Source organism: Vigna radiata, chromosome 10 (genome assembly GCF_000741045.1).
Source record: "Vigna radiata var. radiata cultivar VC1973A chromosome 10, Vradiata_ver6, whole genome shotgun sequence".
Taxonomy (NCBI): domain Eukaryota; kingdom Viridiplantae; phylum Streptophyta; class Magnoliopsida; order Fabales; family Fabaceae; genus Vigna; species Vigna radiata.
Window position 1 is genome coordinate 17,658,908 of NC_028360.1, and position 25,030 is coordinate 17,683,937.

The 25,030-nt window shown below is 31.8% G+C and overlaps 3 protein-coding genes and 1 pseudogene across 4 annotated transcripts; 1 reads left to right on the plus strand and 3 right to left on the minus strand.

Moving 5' to 3' along the window:
• Positions 1-2,673: 2,673 nt before the first annotated feature.
• Positions 2,674-3,473, minus strand: LOC106774945 (annotated as a pseudogene).
• A 3,879-nt stretch (positions 3,474-7,352) lies between these two features.
• Positions 7,353-12,226, minus strand: LOC106775011 (CBL-interacting protein kinase 5-like). 2 transcript variants are annotated; one of them, XM_022786592.1, is made up of 2 exons: positions 12,104-12,226; positions 7,353-9,134 (listed from the first exon to the last, which is right to left on the minus strand). In XM_022786592.1, the coding sequence occupies exon 2, from the start codon at positions 9,120-9,122 to the stop codon at positions 7,809-7,811; it is 1,314 nt and encodes a 437-aa protein (XP_022642313.1). In that variant the 5' UTR covers positions 9,123-9,134; positions 12,104-12,226; the 3' UTR covers positions 7,353-7,808. The 2 variants fall into 2 exon arrangements, with proteins under 2 accessions (XP_022642313.1, XP_014517519.1); XM_014662033.2 differs by lacking the exon at positions 12,104-12,226 and adding an exon at positions 9,884-10,009.
• Positions 12,227-16,064: 3,838 nt separating this feature from the next.
• LOC106775013 (protein DOG1-like 4) lies at positions 16,065-17,214 on the plus strand. The gene has a single exon (XM_014662035.2). The coding sequence runs from the start codon at positions 16,109-16,111 to the stop codon at positions 17,012-17,014; it is 906 nt and encodes a 301-aa protein (XP_014517521.1). The 5' UTR covers positions 16,065-16,108; the 3' UTR covers positions 17,015-17,214.
• A 2,160-nt stretch (positions 17,215-19,374) lies between these two features.
• On the minus strand, positions 19,375-25,030 carry LOC106775007 (protein MALE DISCOVERER 1). Its single transcript, XM_014662027.2, has 13 exons — positions 24,583-25,030; positions 23,958-24,375; positions 23,716-23,848; positions 23,479-23,550; positions 22,543-22,686; positions 21,944-22,045; positions 21,784-21,845; positions 21,242-21,694; positions 20,832-21,025; positions 20,583-20,715; positions 20,328-20,485; positions 20,055-20,237; positions 19,375-19,964 (listed from the first exon to the last, which is right to left on the minus strand). Exons 2-13 carry the CDS (start codon positions 24,055-24,057, stop codon positions 19,704-19,706), a joined length of 1,995 nt encoding a protein of 664 aa, XP_014517513.1. The 5' UTR covers positions 24,058-24,375; positions 24,583-25,030; the 3' UTR covers positions 19,375-19,703.

The following is a 25,030-nucleotide window of genomic DNA, read 5'->3' on the forward strand; positions in this document are numbered from 1 at the left end:
AAAACAAAAAATTTAAATTTATAATAACATAATATTTAAAAAATTAAAACAAAATTTAAAATTATAATAATAGAATATTTTAAAAAAATATAACAAAAAATTTAAAATAATTAAAAAAATTAAAATTATTAAAACAAAGAATTTAAAATAGTTAAAATTATTTCATTTAAAATAAATAAAATTTATTCAAATAGAGAGGGAGAATGAAGACACTAACAAGAAGAGAAGTAAGAATGAAATTTCAGGAGTATTTTTAAATGTGAGAGACAAATAAACAAATATAAACGTGCCATTAATATCTGTGCACTGACATCTTTGATTACTTTTATTTTTTTTTAAAAAATATTAAAATCTTCTTAATTAGGGATAGTTTAATCATTGTTTAGAAATTTGGAGGTGTAGGATGAAGCATTTGGAGATGGAGGATGAAACCCTCCTTCCTCGCTTGTTCCTCTCTGCGGTGGGTTTATATGGCCCACACACCACAAGTTGAAGCATTTATTGAATTGCAGAGTGGCAAATTAAAGGAACCAACAGGAGCAGTGCCCCCAAAATAATTTATTTCTGTCTCCTCCAAAGAAAAATTCCAAAAGATTTAAATTACTTCCCTTTTCTCAATAATAATATCCTTCTTCCATATAGCTTCATATCATTTTATTCTTTAGTTAGCTTTAATATCAATTGCACATTTATTTCTATAATATTTATACCATTATGTAAACGAAATTCATCTTTTTATGTACACACTTTTTTTATAATTTTTATTTTTAAAATTAAAACAATTATCTTACTGATTTTATTTTTTAACTAACCGATCTAATATGATTTTCAATAATACATCGAATAATATTTTTTGTTATTTTATCCAAATAATATTAAATGAAAATATGATAATATTTTTATACGTTAAATGTTTTTAATTTTTAAACTTTGACATAAAATTAAAATTTGTATAAATTTGATATAGTTTGGATTTAAATTTTAAAAAATGAATTAATATACTCTTAACTTTTTAGTTCAAATGTCAGACTAAAATATTATAAAAAAAATTAACATCATTAGTTTAAAATAATCAAAAGTTTTGTAAAATTTGTAAATTAAAATATAAACTAATTCTTATTTTATGTTCAAATTTAAAATTTAGAAACGTATTTGATACTATTAAAAAAAAAATCAGATGTTACATGTATAAATACTTAACCAAAATAATTAAACATTTTATTTTCATTTTTTAATTTACAAAGTTTAAATCTAGATCTAAGAAAGGAAAAGAGTATGGATGTTGGAAGAAAGTTGCTCCCCTCTCTTGTTTGCCTTTGTCGACGTGTGTGGAAAAAAAAAATTAAAGCAACTTTTCAAACAGCTTATTTTCACACTAAAATTAGGAAATTTGTGTTTGAAATCGACACCATTCATTTTCTAAGGTAAACATGATATATATTTAAGTTAGATATATTTAAAATATAATGTAAATTTGTCTTGCTTAATTGGTTATATCATAATTTTTTAGGTTAAACTCCTTTAATTGTTTTTATTTACGTGAATTTTTTTCAGTTTTAAAATCTCTCTAATTGAATTCTTAAAAGTGCTAATTTGAATCAATTGGATTTTTGTCGTTAAATTTACTTAACGAAGTTAAGTTTTTGTTGAGATGGGAGGTTGATGTATCAATTTTTTAAAACGTGACATGCTGAGAGTGATTAATTTAGTAACGTGACTACTTAGGTGGAAATTGTGTAATTAAAAAAAATTAAAAGAAGAAGGGTTTCTAAAATCTGAACAAAAACATGAACATCTCTCATGGCGTTATTGGAAGCGGTGGAGTTGACTTGGCCACCGCCACCCATGCCGGAGAGGACACTGAACATGCTGAGACAACAAAAGCATATCAACCCAATAAGAACGATCTGAATGATTGGTGAGTTGTACCTGAAATAAGATTTGTGTTCCTTGTGTCATTGTCTCTTAGCTCAGTTTTAGCTTTTTGTCCGACTGGGTCGATTTCAGCTTATAATAGTTATGTTTTGTCCTTTGTTCTCGCTTTTGAAAACGGTAATGGGTTGGCTGTGGATCGTCGAAAGATTGAGACTTGGAATGAAAGATCAAAAATTGGTGTCAACTTTTGCTTCATGTTGGATTTCCTAATTTTTTACTATGAGGATTGCGGAAATGAAAAGTTGGGATACCCTATGTTTGCATTTTGGATTAGTCTCACTCAAATTGATCGACTGAATATGTTAGATTTATTCCATAACCATCTAGTTGGTATGATTCCTCAAAGCACACAGTTACAAAGTTTTAATGCTTCGGTCTATGAAGATAATATGAATTATGTGGACCACCGCTTGATAAATTGTGTATTAGTAAAATACCAGTAGAAGAGCCAAAAAATGAAATTCACAAGGATGATTATCCTTTTTCAATCGTGAATTTTATATCGGCATGCCATTTGGATTCATTATAAGCTTTTGGGTCGTAGTGGGCTTAATGTTATTTAGAAGATCTACTTGAAAAAAAATAAAAAAATAAGACTAATGTTGTTATTAAAAAGTAACGATGTTCTGCAAAATATTGAAGGCGACAAGAGGTTTTTGTTTAATTTCATTTGTTTTTGTTTTGTTTATAGGTGTGATTTGGTTAATTTTTTTTTGTCTGTATCAATTTTTCAGGGGAGGGAGAAGAGAATTTGGGTCAATGAAAGAGTGAATTCACTCAAGTAGCTCTAGCACCAGGGCTTAAAGGTGTGGATGTTCTTATTCTGATAGTAAACAAGACCAATTCCATGTTCTTATTTTCAGCAGAATTGCGTCACTGCAACCTACAAATCGCCTACTCCTCTTGAAATAAAATCCACAATGAAGTTCCCATCATCCGTTGCATAGGGTTCCTCCTTCTCCCCAAAAGTCCTAAGCTTGGTAACACACCCAACGTCCTCAAACAGCTTGCGCAACCTCTCAACACTGAACTTCCAACAAAATTGAATAACCTCAATGGGCATGGCTAATCCACTCCCCCATACATAGTTCACAAGATTGGACTCATAAAAAATCACAATAAACTTCTTGCACGTGCTCTCCACCATCTTCTCCCTCAGGAGGGAGCCATCGCAACCCTTAACAAGGTTTAGAAAGAGTTCAACCTCGTCGGCACCGTCAATGGCCAGATCGACAACAGGGTCGGAGTCGAGATCGGACAGAGGGATCTAAGGGAGAGTGCCTGTTCGTGGGTTATCTTGGAGGTGAGTATTCCAACGATGTCTTTGAGCTTGCCCTGGCGGAAAAGCTCGTCGATGCAGTTGACGGCGTGCTTGGCAGGGAGCTAATGCCAAGGCCGAGAACCATGTCGGATTCGACGTACTCGACGACCTTGTAGGCGGCGATTTTCTTGAGGCTATCTTGGGTGAATATGACGGAGGGAGAGCGAGAGGAGGAAGAGAGGAGAAGGTCGACATCCCTCCACGTAATTCCTGCCATGTATTAGAATTTTACCACTTCAAGCTCCCACCCCAGAAAAATTTAACTCTGTTAAGTAAATTTAACGGCAGGGACCCAATTGATTTAAACTCGCATTTTTAAGAACTCAATTGGGGATTTTAAAAGAGCGGAGATCGAACTGAGAAAAACCCACATAAATAGGAACAACTAAAGGAGTTTAATCAATTTTTTTTATTAATGTTAATATTTTTAATTCTTACAATAATAAATAATTCAAAATATATTAAAATAGGAAATAAAATAAAATATTTACTAAATAATTGAAAACATATAAGTGTAAAATTTTTATTTTGTCTGTCAATTTTAACTTAAATTAACAATAATTCTAATTTAAATTGACAACAAACACTTTTTTTTTATAAGTAACTCACGTGATTTTGTGTTATGTATAGATTTAAATTATAATTAATATAAGTTTCTTATTATTTATCTGTTAGTTATGATATTTTTTATAGAAAATAATTTCACATTACTCTTGAAGTAGATATTAAGATAATTTAAATATATATATTTAACATCTTTCAAAATATATTTTATAAATAAAATAAGGGTTAAATATGTTTTTGATCCGTTAATTTTCAATGAAATTTGGAATTAGTCTATATTCAAAACTTTGGCCTAATTTAGTCTTTTAATTTTAAAAATGTATGAATTTAGTTCTTTTTAACCAAAATTTATTAACTTTATTTGATTCATATATTATGGTGTAATTTTATTTAAATTATTCTTTGAAATTAATCATTTATTCAATTTCATATTTTAAAGAATAATAACTTTTACACAATCTTATTGAAAATAGAAATAAAAATAAATTGATGTAGTTAAACAAAACACAGTGTATTTAATATTTGTGACTAAATAATAAATAAACACGTCTCATAATAATAATAATAAAATATTTTGGTGTGAAAACAAGTGTTGAATGTCTCGATTATAAAAATCAGATAACTTGTTAAAGTGTGGAAAAAGAAGTGGTTATCATAACACAAACCACCAATCAAACTTCAACTTTAAAAGTAGATAAGCTATCTTGGATTCACCTAAACCTGTCTTCCTATCATTTGTTCATTTCTTGCCTAATTTTAAGCAGTCGTTTTCTGTTTCTGCGTTTCTTCCAAAGTCTAATAAATTACCTTAAACAAATCTTCCACTTACATATATTTAGCCTCCACGTTGCCCTAATTACGTTTCTTAATTGAGTAGTTAGAAGCCAGAGAACACAAATTCATCTTACTCATCCATCTAGGTTAAACCAGTTTGAAAACAGAAGCCGAACATTATGAAACATGACAAGAAATAAAATACATTATTACTTTCAAGATAAATCTCACCTTAAAAAAGTGTCTCCTAGGTAGCATCTTCAAATTCGTTGGATTGTTGGAGTTGAGGCCTACAGGTGTTGTGTGACTGTGACATCACTCATAAGATCCATTGTAGGAAGCAACAATCACTATCTAACTTTAAAGTTATACATATAATATTTTTTATACATATCATCATCATTATCATCATTTAAGTTTCCCAATATTTTACACCAATAATCAAAATATAATATGTTTCAGAAATATAATATTAAAAAGTGAAACAATGAATTGAACTTAGCAGTTAATTGATAATATAGAATGATCAGCCCAGAAAATAACTTATTTGACTAAAAATATGTTTTAGAGGAACAAATAACGTTTTCCTCCTTTTAAGAATAAATTAATATTAATAATATTATTTGCCGACAAAATGGTCCAGCAAGAATTTATATTATTGGGGTTTATTTTGTGTTGTATGTGGTTGGGATGATTTTCAACTGAATACAAAATAAGCAAGTAATTTACAATGTCAATCATATCATGAATCATACACAAAGAGTCTTTGGCGTGCAACCTACTAATGTCACCTCCTGCTAATGTTGCACACTTTCAATTATATACTCAAGTTCTTTCTCAAGTCATGTTTAAATGTACTTTTTTTTTTTAATTTACAACTATCATTTATGTAAAAATCCAATGTAATACAAAATATAAATGGTTTTAATATTTAAATTATTTTAAACTTAATTGCTTCATTCTTGGTATAGGACATACATTTAGAAAAAACTGTTATTGCATACAAATTTATGTACGAGATAAAGACACAATTTTTAATTTAAAGTCTTAAATTAATATGCTTATAAATATTTCTTCTTATATATTATTTTTTTTAATATTTTTATCTAATGTAGCACTTTTAATTTATTTAAAATTCTAACATTTAAGACGTATACTAAAAACCATGATAATGGTGTTAACAACTCAAAAGTCTTATTATTTCAAGATTAAACATACCCACTGTGATATTTTTCTATTATATCTTCAATATTGATCACTTGTAAAAATAAGATATTCTATCTCATTAATAACTCACTAAAACACATTCAAATTTTTTAGAAGGATTATGCCTTGAAATTAACTATTTTTTGCTTTTATTTTGTATTTTTCCAAAACATAAAGAAGTTGGTTGAAATGAAAATGTGTCATCTATCAATTCATCAACAATAAGGTTGTTTTCTCAACATCTATGAAAATTTTTAGCATCTTCCTCCTTTAGAATGGGTTTTTCAGGATATAAAAAGTGCACTCAGAAAAGTTTATTAGAATAAAAACATTGTGTTCACAAATTTTATTGAGATATTGAAAGAGAAGGTTCACCACATTCAATTTCAAGACCATATAAAGAGGGTTACTTTCTACACTACTTCACATTATTTTCTGTACCACCACAAATCAAAAATATCATTTTTTTAAAAAATTTTAAAATTTGTTAAAATTTTCAAAAATTTCTCAAACGGATTTCGAAATCCATTTTCAAAAATTCCTTAATGGATTTTGATATCTATTGAAGAAAAAAAATTTCAACAAATTTCGACATCTGGTGAAGAAATTTACAAAAATTTCAATCAGTTTTAAAATTCGTTGAAGGTTTGAAAATCCTTTAATGAATAGTAAAATTTGTTGAAATTTTTTTTCTTTTAACAGATTTTGAAATTCGTTAAAATAATTAAGTGGAACTGTAAAACTTTTTAAAATATAAAAGATAGTTTTATAATTTTTTTAAAATATGGTGGTGCAGGAAGTAACATGGGATGGTGTAGAGAGTAACCCTCCCATATATAGAGTACAGTGTCTATTGGCCCAACAGAAGTGTACTAATATCAGATCTGGAATCCAGCCACAACTGCATACACACATTGCTAGATGTAAGCCCTATTAGGTTACTTATCTTATACATCACATTTTGGATTAAATATATCTTCGCTATTCAAAATATTTCAGAATGATTATTTTAATTTTATAAAAGAAATTTTAGTCTCTATTTATCTTAAAAAATAGGTTTTTATGTTCTTGATAAAAAAAATTAAAATCACATTACTCTCAATAGAAAGAGACTAAATCATATTAAATAGTTTTATGAACAAACTAGTTTGAGAAAGCAAAAACATATTTTGGTGAACAAATTTCACACTAGCATGAAATTGCACAATCAAACTGGGAAAGATGACCATAATTATCCATATCTATTAAATATACATATATCCTGTTTTATTGAAGAGAATTTATACCAAATATCTCTTAATTTGTGTCCTGTAAAAGGAAATGTACACAAAAGTTAGGAAGAGACGATTTATATGTTTTATTAAAATAAAAAAATAACATATATATTATACTAAAATATTGTAAAAAAAAAATGTGTTACCATTGTACTTGATGTTATATGTTTTGGTTTCATAAAATATACAATGTGGGACACTACAAAATTATAAAGAATAGATGTAAAGGAAGCTTCTTCAGGTTTAAAGTAGGAAAGTCTTCATATAATTTGCTTTGGGCTTAAAAAAATATAATTATGTGGAGTGGAACACTCTGAAAGAGTTTCTTGATACATTAAAATGCTTTTTTGTTGCTGGGTTAGGCTAAAAATCCTTTTTATCTTTTAATGTTTTCTTATCCTAAGAGGAGTTGTCGTCGGCCTAGATATACAATGCTTAGTTCTTATTTTTCGGTTTTCTGAATTTTGTTTTGTCTGTTGATAATGTTGGAAGCAATCAACTAGGTTGTCAATTGCAATACCCATTGAACATATAAATACCATGGTAGCAATTAAAGTAATTCAGGCAGCAGTAGAAACCATATTTCTATAGACAAAAACATTGATATCATCTTGGGAAATTAATCCCATGCAAAAATGTGTGAAAGAACACCTTCTATCCAATAAAAAAGAGGTCTCCCAGCAAACATTGTGCTACCATTGCTACCATTGCTACCGCTGATATCCTTGACAGACTTAAATAATTTCATTCAAAGAAGGTTTGAGGTACTGTTCCCTGAATTTTAAATATTCCAATGTGTTTCCAGCTACTTTTGTCACCTCGACAACATGCAAGGAAGATGTAACTTCAAAAATTTCTGCATCTATGATGAGTTGGCCTTTTATTCCTGATTTGCATCCCTCCAATCTAACAATCCCATCTTTCTTCAAGGCTTTAAATTTATCATCTATCTGTGCTATCTCTTCAAGCATTGATACAACAGTAGAAGGTCCTTCTCTGGTAGTAAATCTCGTAAGTCGTCTTTCATTCTGATCATTTTCAAACAAACCAGAAAGATCAAGACCTGATGATAGTGATATCAAATCAAATGCATTGAATTGATATAGCTTCAAGGGGCTTTCTTTTTTAGTTGAGATTGGACTGCCATCTGAATCTGATGAATCAAATACAACCTGAACATCCAAGATATCATCACCATTTCTGGGGAACAACGGTGGCAGCTGATATTCTACACTCTGCACGTACCCCTTTCTAAACCAACGACTTTGCACAATCTTAGCAATACTAATTCTACTCGTTGGATTCGGATCAAGGATCCTATAAATAAGTCTTTTTACATCTGTAGAAAACCATTTTGGGAATTGGCAATCTGCTTTGATAATCTTCTTATACAGCTCCATCAAATTCCTGTCGTTGAAAGGAGCAAAACCTGCCAAAAGAACATAGAGAATCACTCCACAAGACCATATATCTGTCTTGGCTCCATCATATCCTTTATTCTTTATCACCTCAGGAGCAACGTAGGCTGGAGTTCCACATATTGTGTGAAGAAGGCCATCCTTCTTTCTGGATTCAACCAATGCGCTCAAACCAAAATCCGTAATTTTGAGATCCCCATTCTCATCAAGAAGAAGGTTCTCTGGCTTGAGATCACGATGACACACCCCTAAGCTGTGGCAGTAATCAACAGCATCAATGAGCTGCTGAAAATATTTTCTTGCCACATCCTCCTTCAACCTTCCTCGGGACACTTTATGAAAAAGTTCGCCACCTTTCACCAATTCCATTGCAAAATATATCTTTGTCTTGGTTGCCATGACCTCGTACAGCTGCACAATGTTGGGGTGCCTCACAAGGCGCATCACTGAGATTTCGCGCTTGATTTGATCCTTCATACCCTCCTTCATCATCATCATCTCTTTGTTGATAACTTTCACGGCCACGCTCTGGCCTGTCTTCAAGTTCCTTGCATGGTAAACTTTGGCGAAATTGCCTTGCCCAAGGTAGCGTCCAATCTCGTACTTTTGCATCACAATTTTTTTCTCCATTCCTCCTGATTCCTGAAAGTGGAGGAACAAAAAGGAATGATCTGAAAAAGGAGTGAGATCAAGAAGAAGTAACACATAAGATTTTCTTGCTCTTATGGTCCCCACTCTCCATTTTGTCAATGTGGAACAGTTGGAAAAACCAAGACTGGTGTAGGGAAAACGTGAAGGCTTAGGAGGCTGAATGGAGGAACCACCTTTGGCAGCGTTAGGGGTGTTCCTCTTGGTGCAAAGAGATGAAGATCTCACAAAATGCTTAGAGAGGAATTTAAGCTAACAAAACACCAAATCAAGACCCAACGAGTAGTGGCAATGTATAAAAATAGTGACCTGAATTTTAAACTCTAATTTCAGTATATATACCATCAAAACATCAGCTCCCCCAATGCACCATCTCAGGTATTGTAAATAAATGTTTTTTTTTTATAAAAAAAATTGTTACCAATACGACTGAACTATATAGGACCCGATTGGAGAATTCTTTAAAATAAATAACTTATTTATAAAATTCGTGATTAATTTCTTAAGAACAGGAAAAGTGCGAGTTTTTCTTCTATTTTAATAAAAAGTTAATAATAATCTTTAGTTCATTTAGAAAGAATTCATGCAACAAGTTAACAGGAAATAAACTTCAAAATATCCTTCAAAGGTCATCAACATTTCAAATTGATTCCCCAACATGAAAATTGCAAAATAATTAGACACTTTACAAATATATAACGAAAGTGCAGAAAAAACTTTTCACTGAGCTTATAGGGCTTTACCTCGGAGGAAGCCCTTCCAGAAATTCTCAAAGCCCGGAGACAAGCTCAGGCCTAAGAGGGGGTTTGGAAATAGTTTTCAACCAGCAATAGACGCGCCTCGGTTAGTACCTCACTAGCTGCGTCATTGCCCCAAGCGCAAAGATGGTTTTGACAAGGTATTCTGTATTAATATATAGAACAACCTGAAATTAATGAGACACACATGACCGATGTGGAGCCCTTTCATTATTTTTACTCAGTAACCACCTGGCCTTTTTCAGGGAAATCTAACCCCGGGGTAGGAGATAAACCGAATTTGGAAGCTAGCAGGTAACTAAAACATATTAATTATTGTTCCATTATTATTGTTAAGTTTGAATATCTCATTACTCTTTGAGTCATTTTTCCTGTATCTCACTAAGTTCATCTTACACTTTTCAATTTTTTTTAAATTTCAACTGTACTCCTAACTCTATATTTGTTAGTGTAGTGAGCATATTTTAATTTTCTAAAAGAGTTAACCCATCTACTAATAAAATTGAAAGTTTCCTCTCTCTTGTATCTCACGTGAAACTCTATATTCTTGGAGTCTTTCTTCTTTCTCCTAGCTTCATCGGTTCCGGTGTTATATCTTATAATCATGACAACAAAGCTAAACTCGAATGTAATTTTTCGAACCCATTCAATCAAATCGACACATAAATATTTGATAAGTGGAAAACTTATTTGTCTAATCACCTTCACCGAAATCAAAATTCATTTGAGAATCCACAAATGAATAGTTATCCATTTTATATAGTTAAATACAACCTACATTAAACAATAAAATTTTAAAATTTAACAAATAACAAATAAAAAATTAAGAAAAACTTTTAAAATTAAAATTACCAAATATAAACATCTTCTAAATTAAATCAAATTTTAAAAAAATGAACTCATAAAAAATATATATACAATAAAATAAATAAAAAAAATATTCTAAACTAAATAGTAAATAAAAAAATAAACTTATTCTAAATTAAATAAGACAATGAAAGAGGAATATTATCTGCATACAAATTCAATGTGCCACCATTTAAAGGATTAAACACCTTTGTTGTGGTTCTACACTTATCCTTAACTTATTAAAAATATAATTTTCTTCTTTCTTTTCTTTTTACTTTTATTTAATTAATTTTCTTTTTCTTTTTTAACTAGAAAACCAATACCTCATTCTTCCTTTTCTCCCAATTAGTTACAAGCACAACATCATCACCATTCTTTTACACCCATATCTTCTTTACTTCAACGTTATTTCTTTTTCTCTTTTCCTTCGTCCACTTATTTCCAATAGCAACTCCAAAATAAGGTAACCAACGTCCCTAATATTCCATACAAAGGCTTCTCTTCTCTCTCCACTCACTTTATCCACCCAGTATAAAATACACATTCTTTGCTTTTATTACTCCTTTAAACTTATTTATTCTTCATTTTAATTTTCTCCTACCATCCAACCCAAAAACAACCCCTTTATTTCTCCACCCAAATACTCATTTATACAATGCCATCTCATGCAACTCGAGACTTTGTCTTCCCTTCTCCTACCGCTTTTCCAATACCTCGAATAATATCTTATCAACATATACTCCTCAAATATCACTCTCAGTATCAGCATATACTCCTCAAATATCACTCTCGGTTTAGAGATGCTTTGATAAAGTTTATTATGAATGCAAATCCAAATCTATAAGAAACAGAACCTAAAAGATTTCTACACCACAACCATTCATTATATCACAGTCACACTATCACAATAACACTGGGAGCAAGGGACAACAAAAAGGAGAACTATGCAATGAACATCTGAATTTAGTACAAAATGGGGAGATTGCAATAATCTTTGCAAAGAACTTCCATTAATCATAAGCAAGCATATCAAATACACAGGGAGGTTAAAAAAAACTATGCACACGAAAATGAGGCACTCATAAACCACAATTCAAAGTGCGGTTGAAGTGTGTAAAGATAAAGTATACACAGTGAAATCGCAGTTCGAAGTGCGCCACCACTGAATCACACTTCGAAGTGCGGTTATGATTTTTAAGATGCACATGAAACTGCAGTTGGAAGTCGCCACCACTTAACCACAGTTCGAAGTGCGGATATGGTTTTTAAAATACACAATAAAACCGCTAATTGAAGTGCGCCACCAATGAACCATAATTCGAAATGCAGTTACAAGTGTTTAAATATTAAACTAACCTCTCGAAGAGCTTTCTCTGACCACCTTCTTTCTCGTCCAATCTCCACAGCACCACCAACACGCAGCACAACCACTACAGTCTATAACCTTTCAACTCTCAACCCATAAAACAATCAAGACATAAGTTGGTAATTTTTCAGTCATGAGGTGATTGAATATAAAAACATTATGTATAGGACTTATGGACTATGCATCCTCTCTTATACATTTGTTTATCTTCTTTATATTAGCTGTTTAAAATTTATATTTTCTCTTTTATGATATTGATTTTATTTTATTACCGAACTCTACTTTATCGAAAAAAAGTTTCATGTATTTGAAAAAAAAAACAGAATATAAAATTAGTTAGCTGAAACTCTATAACTCTAGAAAAACCTGTGTAATTTTAAATAAAAAGTACTTTAGAGAAGATGATTAATACATTAATTTTCTTCTTGATGAAATTATAGGCTTAAAAAGTTATTTAAGATGCCTTATGTGCAAGGAATTATGCATATCAAATATTAAATTAAACTTATATACAGAAACATACTTAGTATTTCAAATTTACCTAATTTATTTTCTAAGATGCACTAATAAAGCAAACTAATTTTTTTTATTTCCATAATCATATTTCCTTCCACAATTATGAAATTATAAATTGCAACACGAAATTTAATGTAATTAAACTCAAGTAATTATATCAAATTCTTTCAATTTTAATTTCAATTGATATGTATTCAGTTCAAATTGGAGAACTTAAATTATTAATTACAATAAATTGCTCCAAATATTGTTTTGCTAAATGAGAGAAAATTTCAATAATGTGCATTATCATAAAACATAGTAATTAATTTAAAAATTTTATTTTATTAATCACATTTTATAACATTACATAAATTTAAAGGAAATTATTTTTTAAATATAATTTTATACTTCTATATATAACTTTAGTTTTTTATATAAATGTTTATTTTTAAGAAATAAAAATAATTAATATTTCAATAAATATAACTTTATTTCTACTAAAATAAAAGAACTGAAAGTGAATAAAATTTCTGACTAAAAATATTAATGATTTTGATATAGAGGTATGTTTATTATAGAGGTAGGGCTGATTTTTGTAAATTTTCACTCATCTTTTGTGTTCATGATGGAGGGACTACTGTTTTCATCTTTCCTCTTTCTAATTACTTTTATTATTTTATAATTCCACACTTCATCCTTCATACTTCTTTACTGCATAAATGGATATAAGATGGAATGTTTAGAAACATTTTAGAATGCAGTAAAATAAAATGTTGTTTTTCAATTATTTCTGATTTCACCATTAGGCAGTAGTGTTTTCCCCAGTTCATTTATTGAATTCTATTTGTATTGTGTTGTGCCAAAAGGCCTATAAAATTCTCTCTGTATATAAGCAACAAACTTTTAAGAAAAGAAAACAGCAATAAATCATATTTATTTGAAAAATATTTTTATCATTAAAAAAAATGCAAAATAAAATATTTAATAAAAAGTAGTGGTTAATACTCTTAATATATGTATACATATCTAATAGTATAGGAAATGTTTCAGAAAATATTTCTCACTAAATAAACAAGAGGGTTTCCAACCCTAGCTATAAAAAGAAGAAATGTCTTCCCTATATATCCTAACCCCTTGCAGATGTTTAAAACCAGTTTATATAATAACAGTTCAACAGCCTCAAAACATCAAAATTTAGAAAGAAAGGTGGATTTAATTTCTTTTTAATTGAAACTAAGCATACATACAATCAATAGTCTCATCATTGTTAAGAAGTAAATCTAATAAAATTGTTATGAATGGGAGTATTTAACAAATGAAAAAAGTGTTTTAATATAAATCTTATACATTAAATATAAAAAATCATCTTAACTCCATAACTTTTGATACATAAGCTTTCGATATGATCGAAGTAAAAAAATTGTATTGGAGAGAGGACTACATAGCTAACTTAGCGAAGAAGGTGAGCTGTAGGTGAGCTGCATATGTAACAGTGTTCCTTGGATCCATTTGAAGCGAGAAATCTCAATCAGCACCTCTCACTTTTTTGTTTTTCTTTTCACGAGACATCACTATTTTGTTTTTTCTTTTCACGAGATTCGTAAAGTTTTCTGTGATTTAAACATTTTTGTGCATGTGCATGAGCGTGTCGTTTGCTTCACAGTGTGTGTCGTTTGCTTCACAGTATATGTCGTTTGCTTCACAGTGTGTGTCGTTTGCTTCACAATGTATTCAAAGGAATTGTCGTTTGCTTCACAATGTATTCAAAGGAATCGTGGTTTGTTTCACAGTGTATTTAAAGGAATTTTAGTATAATTGGAGTTGTTTTTAATCAGCTTTTTATAAATAAAAATATTATTTTAATAAAAATTAATTTATGGAAACAACATAAATTCTTGAAGGGATAATTAGTTTTACTAAATAGATGTAAAAGCATTTGGTCCTTTGTATAAAGGTTGGTGAAGGATATGGGCAGCATATATTGAAGAGTGATCCTGAATCCATTTGAAAGAGAGGCATCTCAATCAGACTTCAGCTTCCACGTTGAATCTGAGTTGCCAGCAGAAGGACACGTCTGAATTTTAATCACACCTCTCTAACACTATTAAAGGTTCAAGCTCAGAAAGCTGAGCCACACCCTTCTCTTCCCTCTTCGCAAAGCGTCAAACTCTCTTTGAAACCACTAGTAAGCGATTGCTGCGCGTAAGCCATGCACCCAATCACTCTGCCACGCTACATATCCTCCTCTCCCTCTCTTTTTGTTTTTTCTTTTCACGAGACTCCTTAAGCTTTTTCATAGCATTGGAGGAAGAGGTGGTGCGTCTGTGGATTTATATGTTATAGGTGCAGAGAATATGGCCATTTTCCCTACAGTCTAGTTTCCTTCACAGTTTGGAACAATTAGAAAAAGTCATTTTCCGCTTTCAGAAGCGGGAGTTTTTGAGTTTTTATGAATTGAAAGGAAGAGCATCAATTGCATGGTCCTAATCTTTGGATCAGATTGCATTATCTGTATATGTATAAGTATACTTATTATATTTGTCCAGGCTAGCAGGCTAGCAGCAGGTTTCTTGAACTCCCAATGTGATAGAGAAGTTAATTAGGATATGTTCATGGTGAATTTTCTCACCTCCTTACTTTGCAAACCAGAAAATGACATATGTTATGATGATAGAAATGCAACTCTTTCTATCTATTAACAAGATGTAGATGTTTGAGAATCTAAGAAATGAATCAATCTTAATAGATCAGCTCAAAAAAAAAAAAAAAATAGATTGAGACAGAAATTTCAACCCGTTAATCTGTATCAACTCAATTCACTCAACCCAGTAATATTGATACATGTTCATATATCAACATATCCAAAACATGAAAGATAGAAGTAAAAGATCAATTTATAAATAGGAAAAATACATGTTTATATATCATTGTCTTTGAAAATACAAAGGATGATACTTTGATATATATAAAATTTTTATATTTATTTTATATTATTTTTTTATCTTTTATTTTCTTTTTTTTTTAGAAAAAATATAAGAAATTAATTTTTTATGACTATTTTTTTATATTCTGTATCTTTACACTTTTAAATGAAGGTAAAAATGTATCTTATTCTTCTCAAAAAAAAATTCACATCACTCTCATTGTCTAGGCTTATAAGTTGTAAGTAAAAAAGAAAAGAAAAACAGAAAAATTACAGAGAAGAGAAGTAGCATGGTGAAGGATGTGGCCAACATATGCAACAGTAGCTCTGGGTGAATTTGAAGAGAAAGGGAATCCGAATCAGCGTTCAGCTTCCACGTAGAATCTAGATTCCCTCCGAAAAGGACACGTCGATATCTCTTGAGGTGTGTTAAACTTTTAACCACGGCTCTCCAAGACGGTCAAAGACCCAAGGCTCAGAAAGCTGCGCCACACCCTTATACCTTCCCTCTCCCTCTTCGCAAAGCGTCAAACTCTCCTTGATACCACTAGTAGGCAATTGCTGCGCGTAAGCCATGCACCCAATTACCCCTCCACACTGTTACCTTGCGTGTCCTCCTCTCCTCTCTCCATCTGGTCACCTCACCCCACCTCTCCCACCTTATAAACACCCCTTCTCCCCTCCTTACATACACACATTCACTCTTTCTCTATTCACCTCTTCACTCGCTCACTCACTTTTCTTTCTAATGGCCAACCCTGGAGTGGAAAGATTCCCTGAGTTCTACGAGAAGTGGACTGCCAAGCTTGAGGATATTCTCCAAAAGCTTATGCAGGTGTCCAACCAGAGAACCGAGGTGGTCAAGACTCAGCAAGAGCTGCAAGCTTTGGTGTCAACAGTCACAACCCATTTGAAGTTATACTACACTACCAAATGGGCTGCTGCACATGGAAACGTTCTGATTTTCTTTTCTCCGCCCTGGCTGAACCCTTTGGAGCATGCTCAGCTTTGGTTGTCGGGGTGGAAGCCGTCCACGGTGTTCAGGCAGGTGGAGAATCTGAAAAACAGGAATGTTTTGGTGCTGACGGAGGAGCAGAATAAGAAGATAGAGGAGCTGAAGATGAGGGTGAAGATGGAGGAGGAGAAGGTGGAGAGGGAGATGGAGAGGCAGCAGGTGGCCATGGCGGACCGCAAGATGGTGCAGTTGGCCAAAATCACTGGCCGCGCAAGTGCCAATGGTTCGGCGGGTGCTGTTGCCGAAGTGGCAGTGAAGGAGGTTGTTGAAGGGTTAGAGAAGGTCATGAAGGCTTCCGATTGCGTGAGGCTCAAGACACTCAAAGGGGTGTTGGATTTGCTTAGTCCAATGCAGAGTGTGGACTTCCTGGCTGCGAATATAACTACGCAGCTGCGATTCAAGAAATGGGGGACGAAGAAGAAGGACACCGCTGGGCCGGTGCTCAATGTGAATCAAGACAAGTGAAGTGTTATCCATCGAACTAGCTATCCGAAGAAAGAATAAGACTAAGGTGGGCTTCTCCTTTAGGGTTCTCCTTTAGGGTTGGTTAGTTAGTTAATTTCCTCATCGTTGAAACAAAAAAAATGTTGTTGTCTAGTTTGTGCTTGCTAGTACTCTTGTATTTGCAGCAAAGTTGTTTTCTTTTCAGTGTTGTAAGAAAAAAGGAGGAGAGATGATTGATGAATATATATCATTATATTATTTCTGTTCCAAAAAACAGGTTGTTGTTTATAAGTTTTTTCTTTTTTTCTTTTTTATAATTAACAATTAATAAAACAGAATCTCAGATGAAAGACATCCTTAGAGAACTCATAATGGACTGTGCCTCTTAAGAATGTGGTACGAGAAGGCAGCAGCACAACACCTGCTTAGGTTGTCAAATGGTAGCGTAGTGATGCGTAGGATGGTTAGTGTTGAAGAGTGGTGCATAGACATGTGAGAGAGGTGTTCAAGGGAGAGAGTGGTAGAGGCATTTTTTTATTACATTTGTTTGCGTTGTGAAATTTGGATGGGTGCATGAGCAGCACAGCAAACGGAAATGGCTTGAGCGGCGGTGCAAGGTGGTGCTAGATTGAGGAGCCACGCCTAGCTACGCAAACATAAACATTCTGAAACATGATAGAACCAAACAAGCGTTCTTCAGTTTCTACACTAAAAATAAGTCCTTGTAATGCTTACTCTTGCCTTCACGAGAAACGGACGTTGAAAAGAGCTTCCCGATAAAGTGACGTCTCGACGTGATGTCACTAAACCTTTTATTACATGAACAGTGTTTTTGGATTTTGGACAGGAAAGGGTTACGTTGACGGCCGAGGAAGTGTATGACAAATCTGAATAGTTACTAAGTTATTTTTACATTTATTTTACAAAGAATATAAAAATAAAATTGATTTTAAAAATGTAAAATTTTATATTTTTTTTAAAAAAATAAATAAAGATAATACTAAGTGAATATAAAAAATTTAGATGTATCAAAATAATATTTTTTTCTTTTCATAGAATATTGAGATTTTGTTTTCTTTTTCTCTATCGCAACCATTCTGGATAGTTTTTCTTTTTCACTTTTCCCAATTCTTTTATCCCCAAATAATATATTAGAGTTAGTTGGAGTACAAACAAAGTCTCACATTGAGTGAAAGAAGGACTGGTCAAGGATTTATATACACATAGATATCTTCAATGGTAAGAGGTCTTTTGGAGTAGTACCAAAAGCAAACCCGTGAGAATTTGATCCAAAGTGGACAATATCTTATCATGTGTAAAGTTTTATGTGTGTCGTTCCTCTCCCAACTCAACATAGTTCATAAAGAGTAGGTTTGTGTTAGTAATATGACAAATTACCAATTTTTCTTTATATCTTATATTTGGTTTTTAAAATGGTTTTACTTGTTAGAGTTTTTCATAATTATTATTTGAAATTAATAAATAAATTTTTAAACTTTTAATATTTTTTAAGAAATAATTTATTTTCGGTCTTTAAATAATTTTTTTAATTATAAAATATTTATATTTAAAAAATATACTTAAAGACAATTTTATCTTTAAATTAAAAAAATCTATTAATATTTATTTCTTTAATCAAATAAATAGTTTATACAAACAATTTTTCTTTTAAATTAAATATCTTTCAATTTAATTAAATTACTTCACTTGCAGTATTGTGAAATGTGATAATCACGTCATTGATTTATGGATAACCTCTATACATTTTAAGTACACCGTTGAGTAAACAATCATCAATACTCTTTCAATATGATAAAATAAAATAAACATTTATTTTTCCAAATTCATTTTTTACTTCTTATGGAACCATAATATATATAAATTATAATACTCGGATTGGGTTAGATACAAATATCTAAAGATAACTTTTCGATATTCCGATCGATATATAAATGTAATAGAGTGTAAAAACTTGAAGAATTAAAAGTGACATATAAGTGTTGTTGAGAATTAGAGAGAAAAGTGAGTCATAGGAAAACGTTTTATTGAATTAGAAGGTAGAGTAGCTTGGAGGGAGTGATGTTAAGTTCATTTTGCACATATGCCATGTTCATACAACAAACAACAACGTCTGCTTATTGTAACTGTTCATGGATAGAGGTGCGATTGTTGTTAAAATGAAAATTATATGTTCGCATATACTTTTTATTATTACACTTACTATTTTTTATTAGAGTTAGAATATGTTAATACTTATCATATCATACATACTATAAATCTATCAATTTTGTTATCTGTTTAAATGTATAGCAAGAGTTTGTTAACTTTTTTAGTGTATTTGAATAATTTTTCTTATAATAATTAGCACAAGATCATGAGGTGTGAAATATTATTTTCCTTTCTGAATAAACATTAATATATAAATTTGTATGTTCATTGGGGGCTACTATGCCAACACATGTTGGGATTTTTACACCTTACATTAACTCCTTGGACAAAAATAGAATCTATTATACCTTTCTTACGAAACAACATAATACAGTTTTCCTTTGGGTATCTAAGGTGTTAATGATGAAGACTTACAAAAGAAGAAGAAGGATATGAAGGAAGTAAAAAATTGTTTGAGTAGATATCGTAACTTTCCACTCTGGTTGGTGATGGAGGTCAAAGAGAGAGACTTGAAGCACATAAAAGAGAGTTAGAATGAAACTTAAGTCGTCTCCACAGACAAGATCTCCAATTCAGCCCACCAGAGTGGAGAAAGTCTTGGGACCACTTGCTCAGGTGACAAACCAAGCACTTCCCTTAATTTGGAAGTCACGTCCCTCATTGTTGGTCTTGACTTTACATCAGGTTTGGTACAATCTTGGATCACATCACAAATGCAATGAAGTTCGTTCTCCTTGAAACAGTGTAGGGTGGGATCCACCAAATCTTTGAGGTTTGTTTTCTCGTTTAAGTACTTAGCAGCCTATAATATTATTTATGACAATGCATCAATATTAACAATGTTACAGTTTAAACTGCTAGCAGACATTAGGAAGGTATGTTTCAAACTTACCCAGTCCACTAGGTTGCCATGTTCTTCCGAGTAAGGTAATTTCCCTGAGATGATTTCCAGCAATAACTCTCCAAATTTGTAAACATTGGTTTCAATATTCTCTTGGGATGGCCCATCATCAGATTTATTTGAATCACCCACGCTCTCTGGTGACACAATCTGTTTAAAAGTTACCTCTGCAACCTGAATGAACAATGGAATGGAGAAATGTGTTACTTGGATGTTAACGTGTAATGAAAACAAACAAAAGAAGAGAAGATCATTTCTTTGCACCTTAGCAGAAAAATCATCTGTTAAAAATATCATATTTGAAGTTAGCTTGCTTTGTGCCATAGGTGGATTTAAGTCATGGTGCATGTATTGAAGGCAATACGCAACCCCCATGATAATCTTTACCCTTGCACTCCAATCAATACGTTCCAAATGCGAAACTAAAAATAACAACACATAAAACATACATAACTTTTAGTTGTAACAGCACAGATAAAATCCATTTTTCTCTAGCAAAACTAAAACAAATAGTTGTACCATGTAAATGCTCAAATAAGGTTCCATTTGGAGCATACTCAAACACCAACATCCTAGTGAATGGTTCTTCTTCTTCGCAGTAGCCAATAAGATTAATAAAGTTCTTATGATTTATGCGAGACAAATTATCAATCTGGAGCACATAAGAAAAAAAAAATAACAAAAAAATAAAAACTAAATTCCTCTTAACGTTGCAATGGAATTGTTAATGCAACCCATTTATTTTTATGGACTCGAGAAGTAGAAAACCTTTTTGCGATATCTTATCTCCATGCTCTTTGACCAATTCTTAGAAGAAGTAATTAGAGTAGAAACTACAGCAATCTCAACTCCACTAGACAATGTTCCTTTGTAGATGGTGCACTCGGCATAAGAATCAATAACAATATTGCTAAAATCTTCACAGGCTGTCTCTAATTCTGCTCTATTCAACTTGGGAACCCCTACATTTCATGACAAGACATTACAATGTTGTCAGTCCTTGATTGAACTAATAACTCACTTAAGAAAGTTCAATTTTTTTTTTATGGAAAAAAACTTCATACGGCATAATACAAATTGCTACTTTTTTAATCATGAAGGTTATGATATACAAAAGAAGAAGAAGGTAATTATTCAAGTAAGAGTTATACTTTGAATTAAAAAAAAAAACTATTTACCTGTTATAAATGCTTTCCGCAACTGTCCACTTATTCCTGTCTTCCAGGGGCCTATTACTTTTGCGGCTCGTTTTCGCCAAATGTATAAAAGAATTATGATAATAATGGCCAGCAGAAGAAGAATAATAATTATCCACTTCCACACAGAAGCACCATTATTTACATCTTGACTTTCTTGATTTCCATCGGAAGCATCTTGTGATTGATTTTTATCAGAAGCATCATCAGGAGCATTAGGATCTGAGGGTGCAGGCTGATTTTGTTTCTCAGTGGCATCCGGAACAGCAGGAATAGCTCCAGTACTGAAGGTAGTTGGAGCAGTGCTAAACTCTATTGGTGTTTTGTCATCGAAAGGTACAGCTGCAAGGTTATTACCACTAGACTGAAGTAACTTACGACGTGTAGAACTAACAATTTCTGGTACATTTTGGGCTATCTTTGGCACATCAGAACCTACATTGTTGAAGACATACTTTGAATGTCAATAAGGAGCATTTTCAAATTCTTAACATTGGCAAAAATTTGGAAGGTTCTCCACTCACTGGGCAGAATGTCACAATAATCTTTTTCATTGCCATGAGAGGCAGTCTTCCCTAGTTTGAATCTAAAAAGAAACAAAAAATATTTAATTAGTGAGTCGAACATGATAAACAAAAGGTTTGTTTACTAAGGTTAAGATGTTGCCACAAGTTATCTACGTACAGTGGCCAAGCAAAGGCATTGGCGAATTTCTTAAGTTTTGCTTTGGTTAGAATAATCAATGAATCTGATTTGTACCATTGGTTGAAGTTACGTTGCCACACACTGCATATGTCATCCATAAAAACAACAGAGTTATAAATTAAAACCATCTACAGAATTTGTTAACGAACAAAATTTAAGTAATTCGGACTCATGTTACTCAGGTAAATGAGAATGTAAAAATTTTTGGTTCTACAAAAGGACAAGATTTAAAAGAGAGAACGGTTGTTGTCTCTCATTGACTGCTCTACATTATTGATACAGATGGAAGGAAAACATGTAATGAAACTACTAATGCCACTGGTTAGAAAAAAAAAATCTTGGAGAAATGCTTGCCAGTGTCCAAATTTCCTATTGATGCAGGAAAATAAAGTTGACAGATGTGATGAACAACTTTCAGCAAGTACAGATTTCGAAGGAAATTTGAATTTTCCCCAATATTGAGGATCACCATCGCCTTCGATTTTATTGTCACAAAGCAACCTAGGGTAAAATAAATTTTCATTGAAGAATACTATAAACCTAATAAAATATGTACACAAAATAGAGAATTAACTTACAAGTGTTTTAATAACGACATGTTGCCAATTTCTGCTGGGATGTTTCCTGACAAATTATTTTCCCTTAAATCTAATAACTCTAGCTTGGGTAAATCTCCAAGTTCTTTGGGAATGGCACCAGAAAAGTTATTCTTGCATAAAACACTATTTTAAAGGAACAAAGTAAGCTTATCCGTATCAGAAAGATAACAAAATGCAAAGTCAGATATATTTTATTAGGTAATTAACATCAAAATGAAGTGAAACCAAGTAAGGAATTAGACTAATCAAATAGAAATGCTTCACAATAATGTCATTGAAAACAAAGTAACCTTGTAGGCCTTCATTTTTTTTTATAAAAACTAATTTAAAAGATTTGCCTTTTAATTAAATTTTGGCTTGTTTGATGAGATAAAAGATGCTATGTGCAAGTTTGAAAACGACATCACCTATAGAAGATTGAAGAGGACAAATACAAAACAATTACAACCAATCTTCGCCAACCCAATGCTTAAAATTATTGCACTACGAAAGGCATCTATTTTTTGACATTAAGAAATAAGAAGACAACTCCTGATCAAGGACTGCGAAAACGATACAAACACTTTAATAAGATAGATTAGGATCAAACACTGTAAACACTAGCAGGTATAGAAAATTTGGTGATTATAACTCGGTGGATCATGCAAAACTCATCCTTTCATCATCTTGTCAATACTAATTAATGGTAATTTATATTATAAAATAGCTATTCACCAGCAAAGGAGATCAACTTTTAGTTAATGTAAATAGATTCCGGTGGTAAAGAATACTAAATATTTTCGAAAGTGTAATAGAGTCAAATGTAATATTTTTTGTTTAAATAAGAAGATTTATTGGACACCTAATGAAAAAGGGAAAGAAAATACCAAGAGTTACAATAAAAAAAATACATGAGAGATTGTGAAGATCCATTACATAGAATTTAGATGATTAAGTTTGCCAAGCTCAGGAGCCAGCGTCCCTTCCAATGATAACCCTTTTAAGTCCCTATAAAAATAGAAAGGCATAAATTTCAAAACAAAATTATGCAGCACATTGATTTAATAGAGTTTTCATTTATTTAATACGGGGCAATAAAAAAATATTTGCAGATAAAAATGAGAAAAAGGAATTATTACAATACTTGAAAGGAAATGGAAAAGAATAACTTACAAGACTTGCACTTTACCATCTACACAATGAACACCCAACCACCCGCAAGGGTCACAATCATTGGGATTCCAATTCACCAACGCATTAAAGGGATCACTGGTTATTCTCGCTTGAAACGCTAACAAAGCCAGTCCTGCATTTTCCATTCGCAACAAAACCAACAAAACAGAATCAAGATAAAAGGAAAAAGACAGGCTTTTGTAAAGAACGAAAACTTAAAAAGAACAAATTCAAGAAAAAACCTTCATCGTTAACGGACCAACAATCTCGGATTCCCCACAGTGAGAACAAGAAAATATAAATTCTTAGACAAAATCCAAATGTGTTCCATCTTAGTTCCATTTCTTGGTGAAGCCGATGCCAAAATTTGATTAAGGTAGTATCTATATTCCTCGGTAGCCAGGACGCTATATTATATAATATCCACAATTTCCAGGTATTTTATGCAGAGAAACCCTTCGATCTGCAAGGATTGCGATGTAGCAAAAGAAACTCACTAACTAGGGAAAATTTTACGTTAAGGTGAAGTCATGAAAAACTAAGGTTTGGGTCTGAATATCAGATCAGGATCTCTCATTTCTTTTGTGATGCTATCCCTTTGTTACAAGTCTCTTCTCCACATAATACATAACCGGCTTAGCTCAATATCTCTGGGTGGAGCTGAAAGAAATTTTATCCATATGAAATTAATAGAATGATTAGAATTTCAAAAAGATTAAAATAATTAAAACGATAAACGTCGCAGCAATAAAAAAAAAAAATAGGAATTATACCACTAGCAAGCGAACTTTTCTGGCGAGTTAATGAACAATAAAAGATAAAGAAAAAGGTAGCATCAATGAAGCATTAACAGAGACAGCAAATTACCATGCAAAAGAGACAAAAAGGTGCAAGAAAAGAACACTCCTTCTTGCGATAATTTTGTTGTGCATAGGAAGGAAATACAATGTTGGTTGAGAAGGGGTGACGGGTAGGGGCAAATTGAGACACAGATAAAAAGGCAGCAAAAGTTCAAAACAAATTAAAATTTGAAGTTCTTATTTTGTTTTCCTCTTCTTCTTTTTTTCTTCTATATTGTTCTTCTATTGCTGCCTTTTCTGGATGATCTCAGAGGACCCTCTCTTCGACCATCTTCTTCGTGAGACGCTTTTTTCCTTTCTCTCTCTTCTCTCGATGTCAGAATTTTTCTTTTTTTCTGTCTCGTTTCTTAGTTTCTCTCTCTTTCACCTCTGGTCCCTCTCTCATCATCTCCACCACCAACCTCCCATCCAAATTTTCTTCTTTCTCCAAATTATTATTGTTTTTCTTATCATTA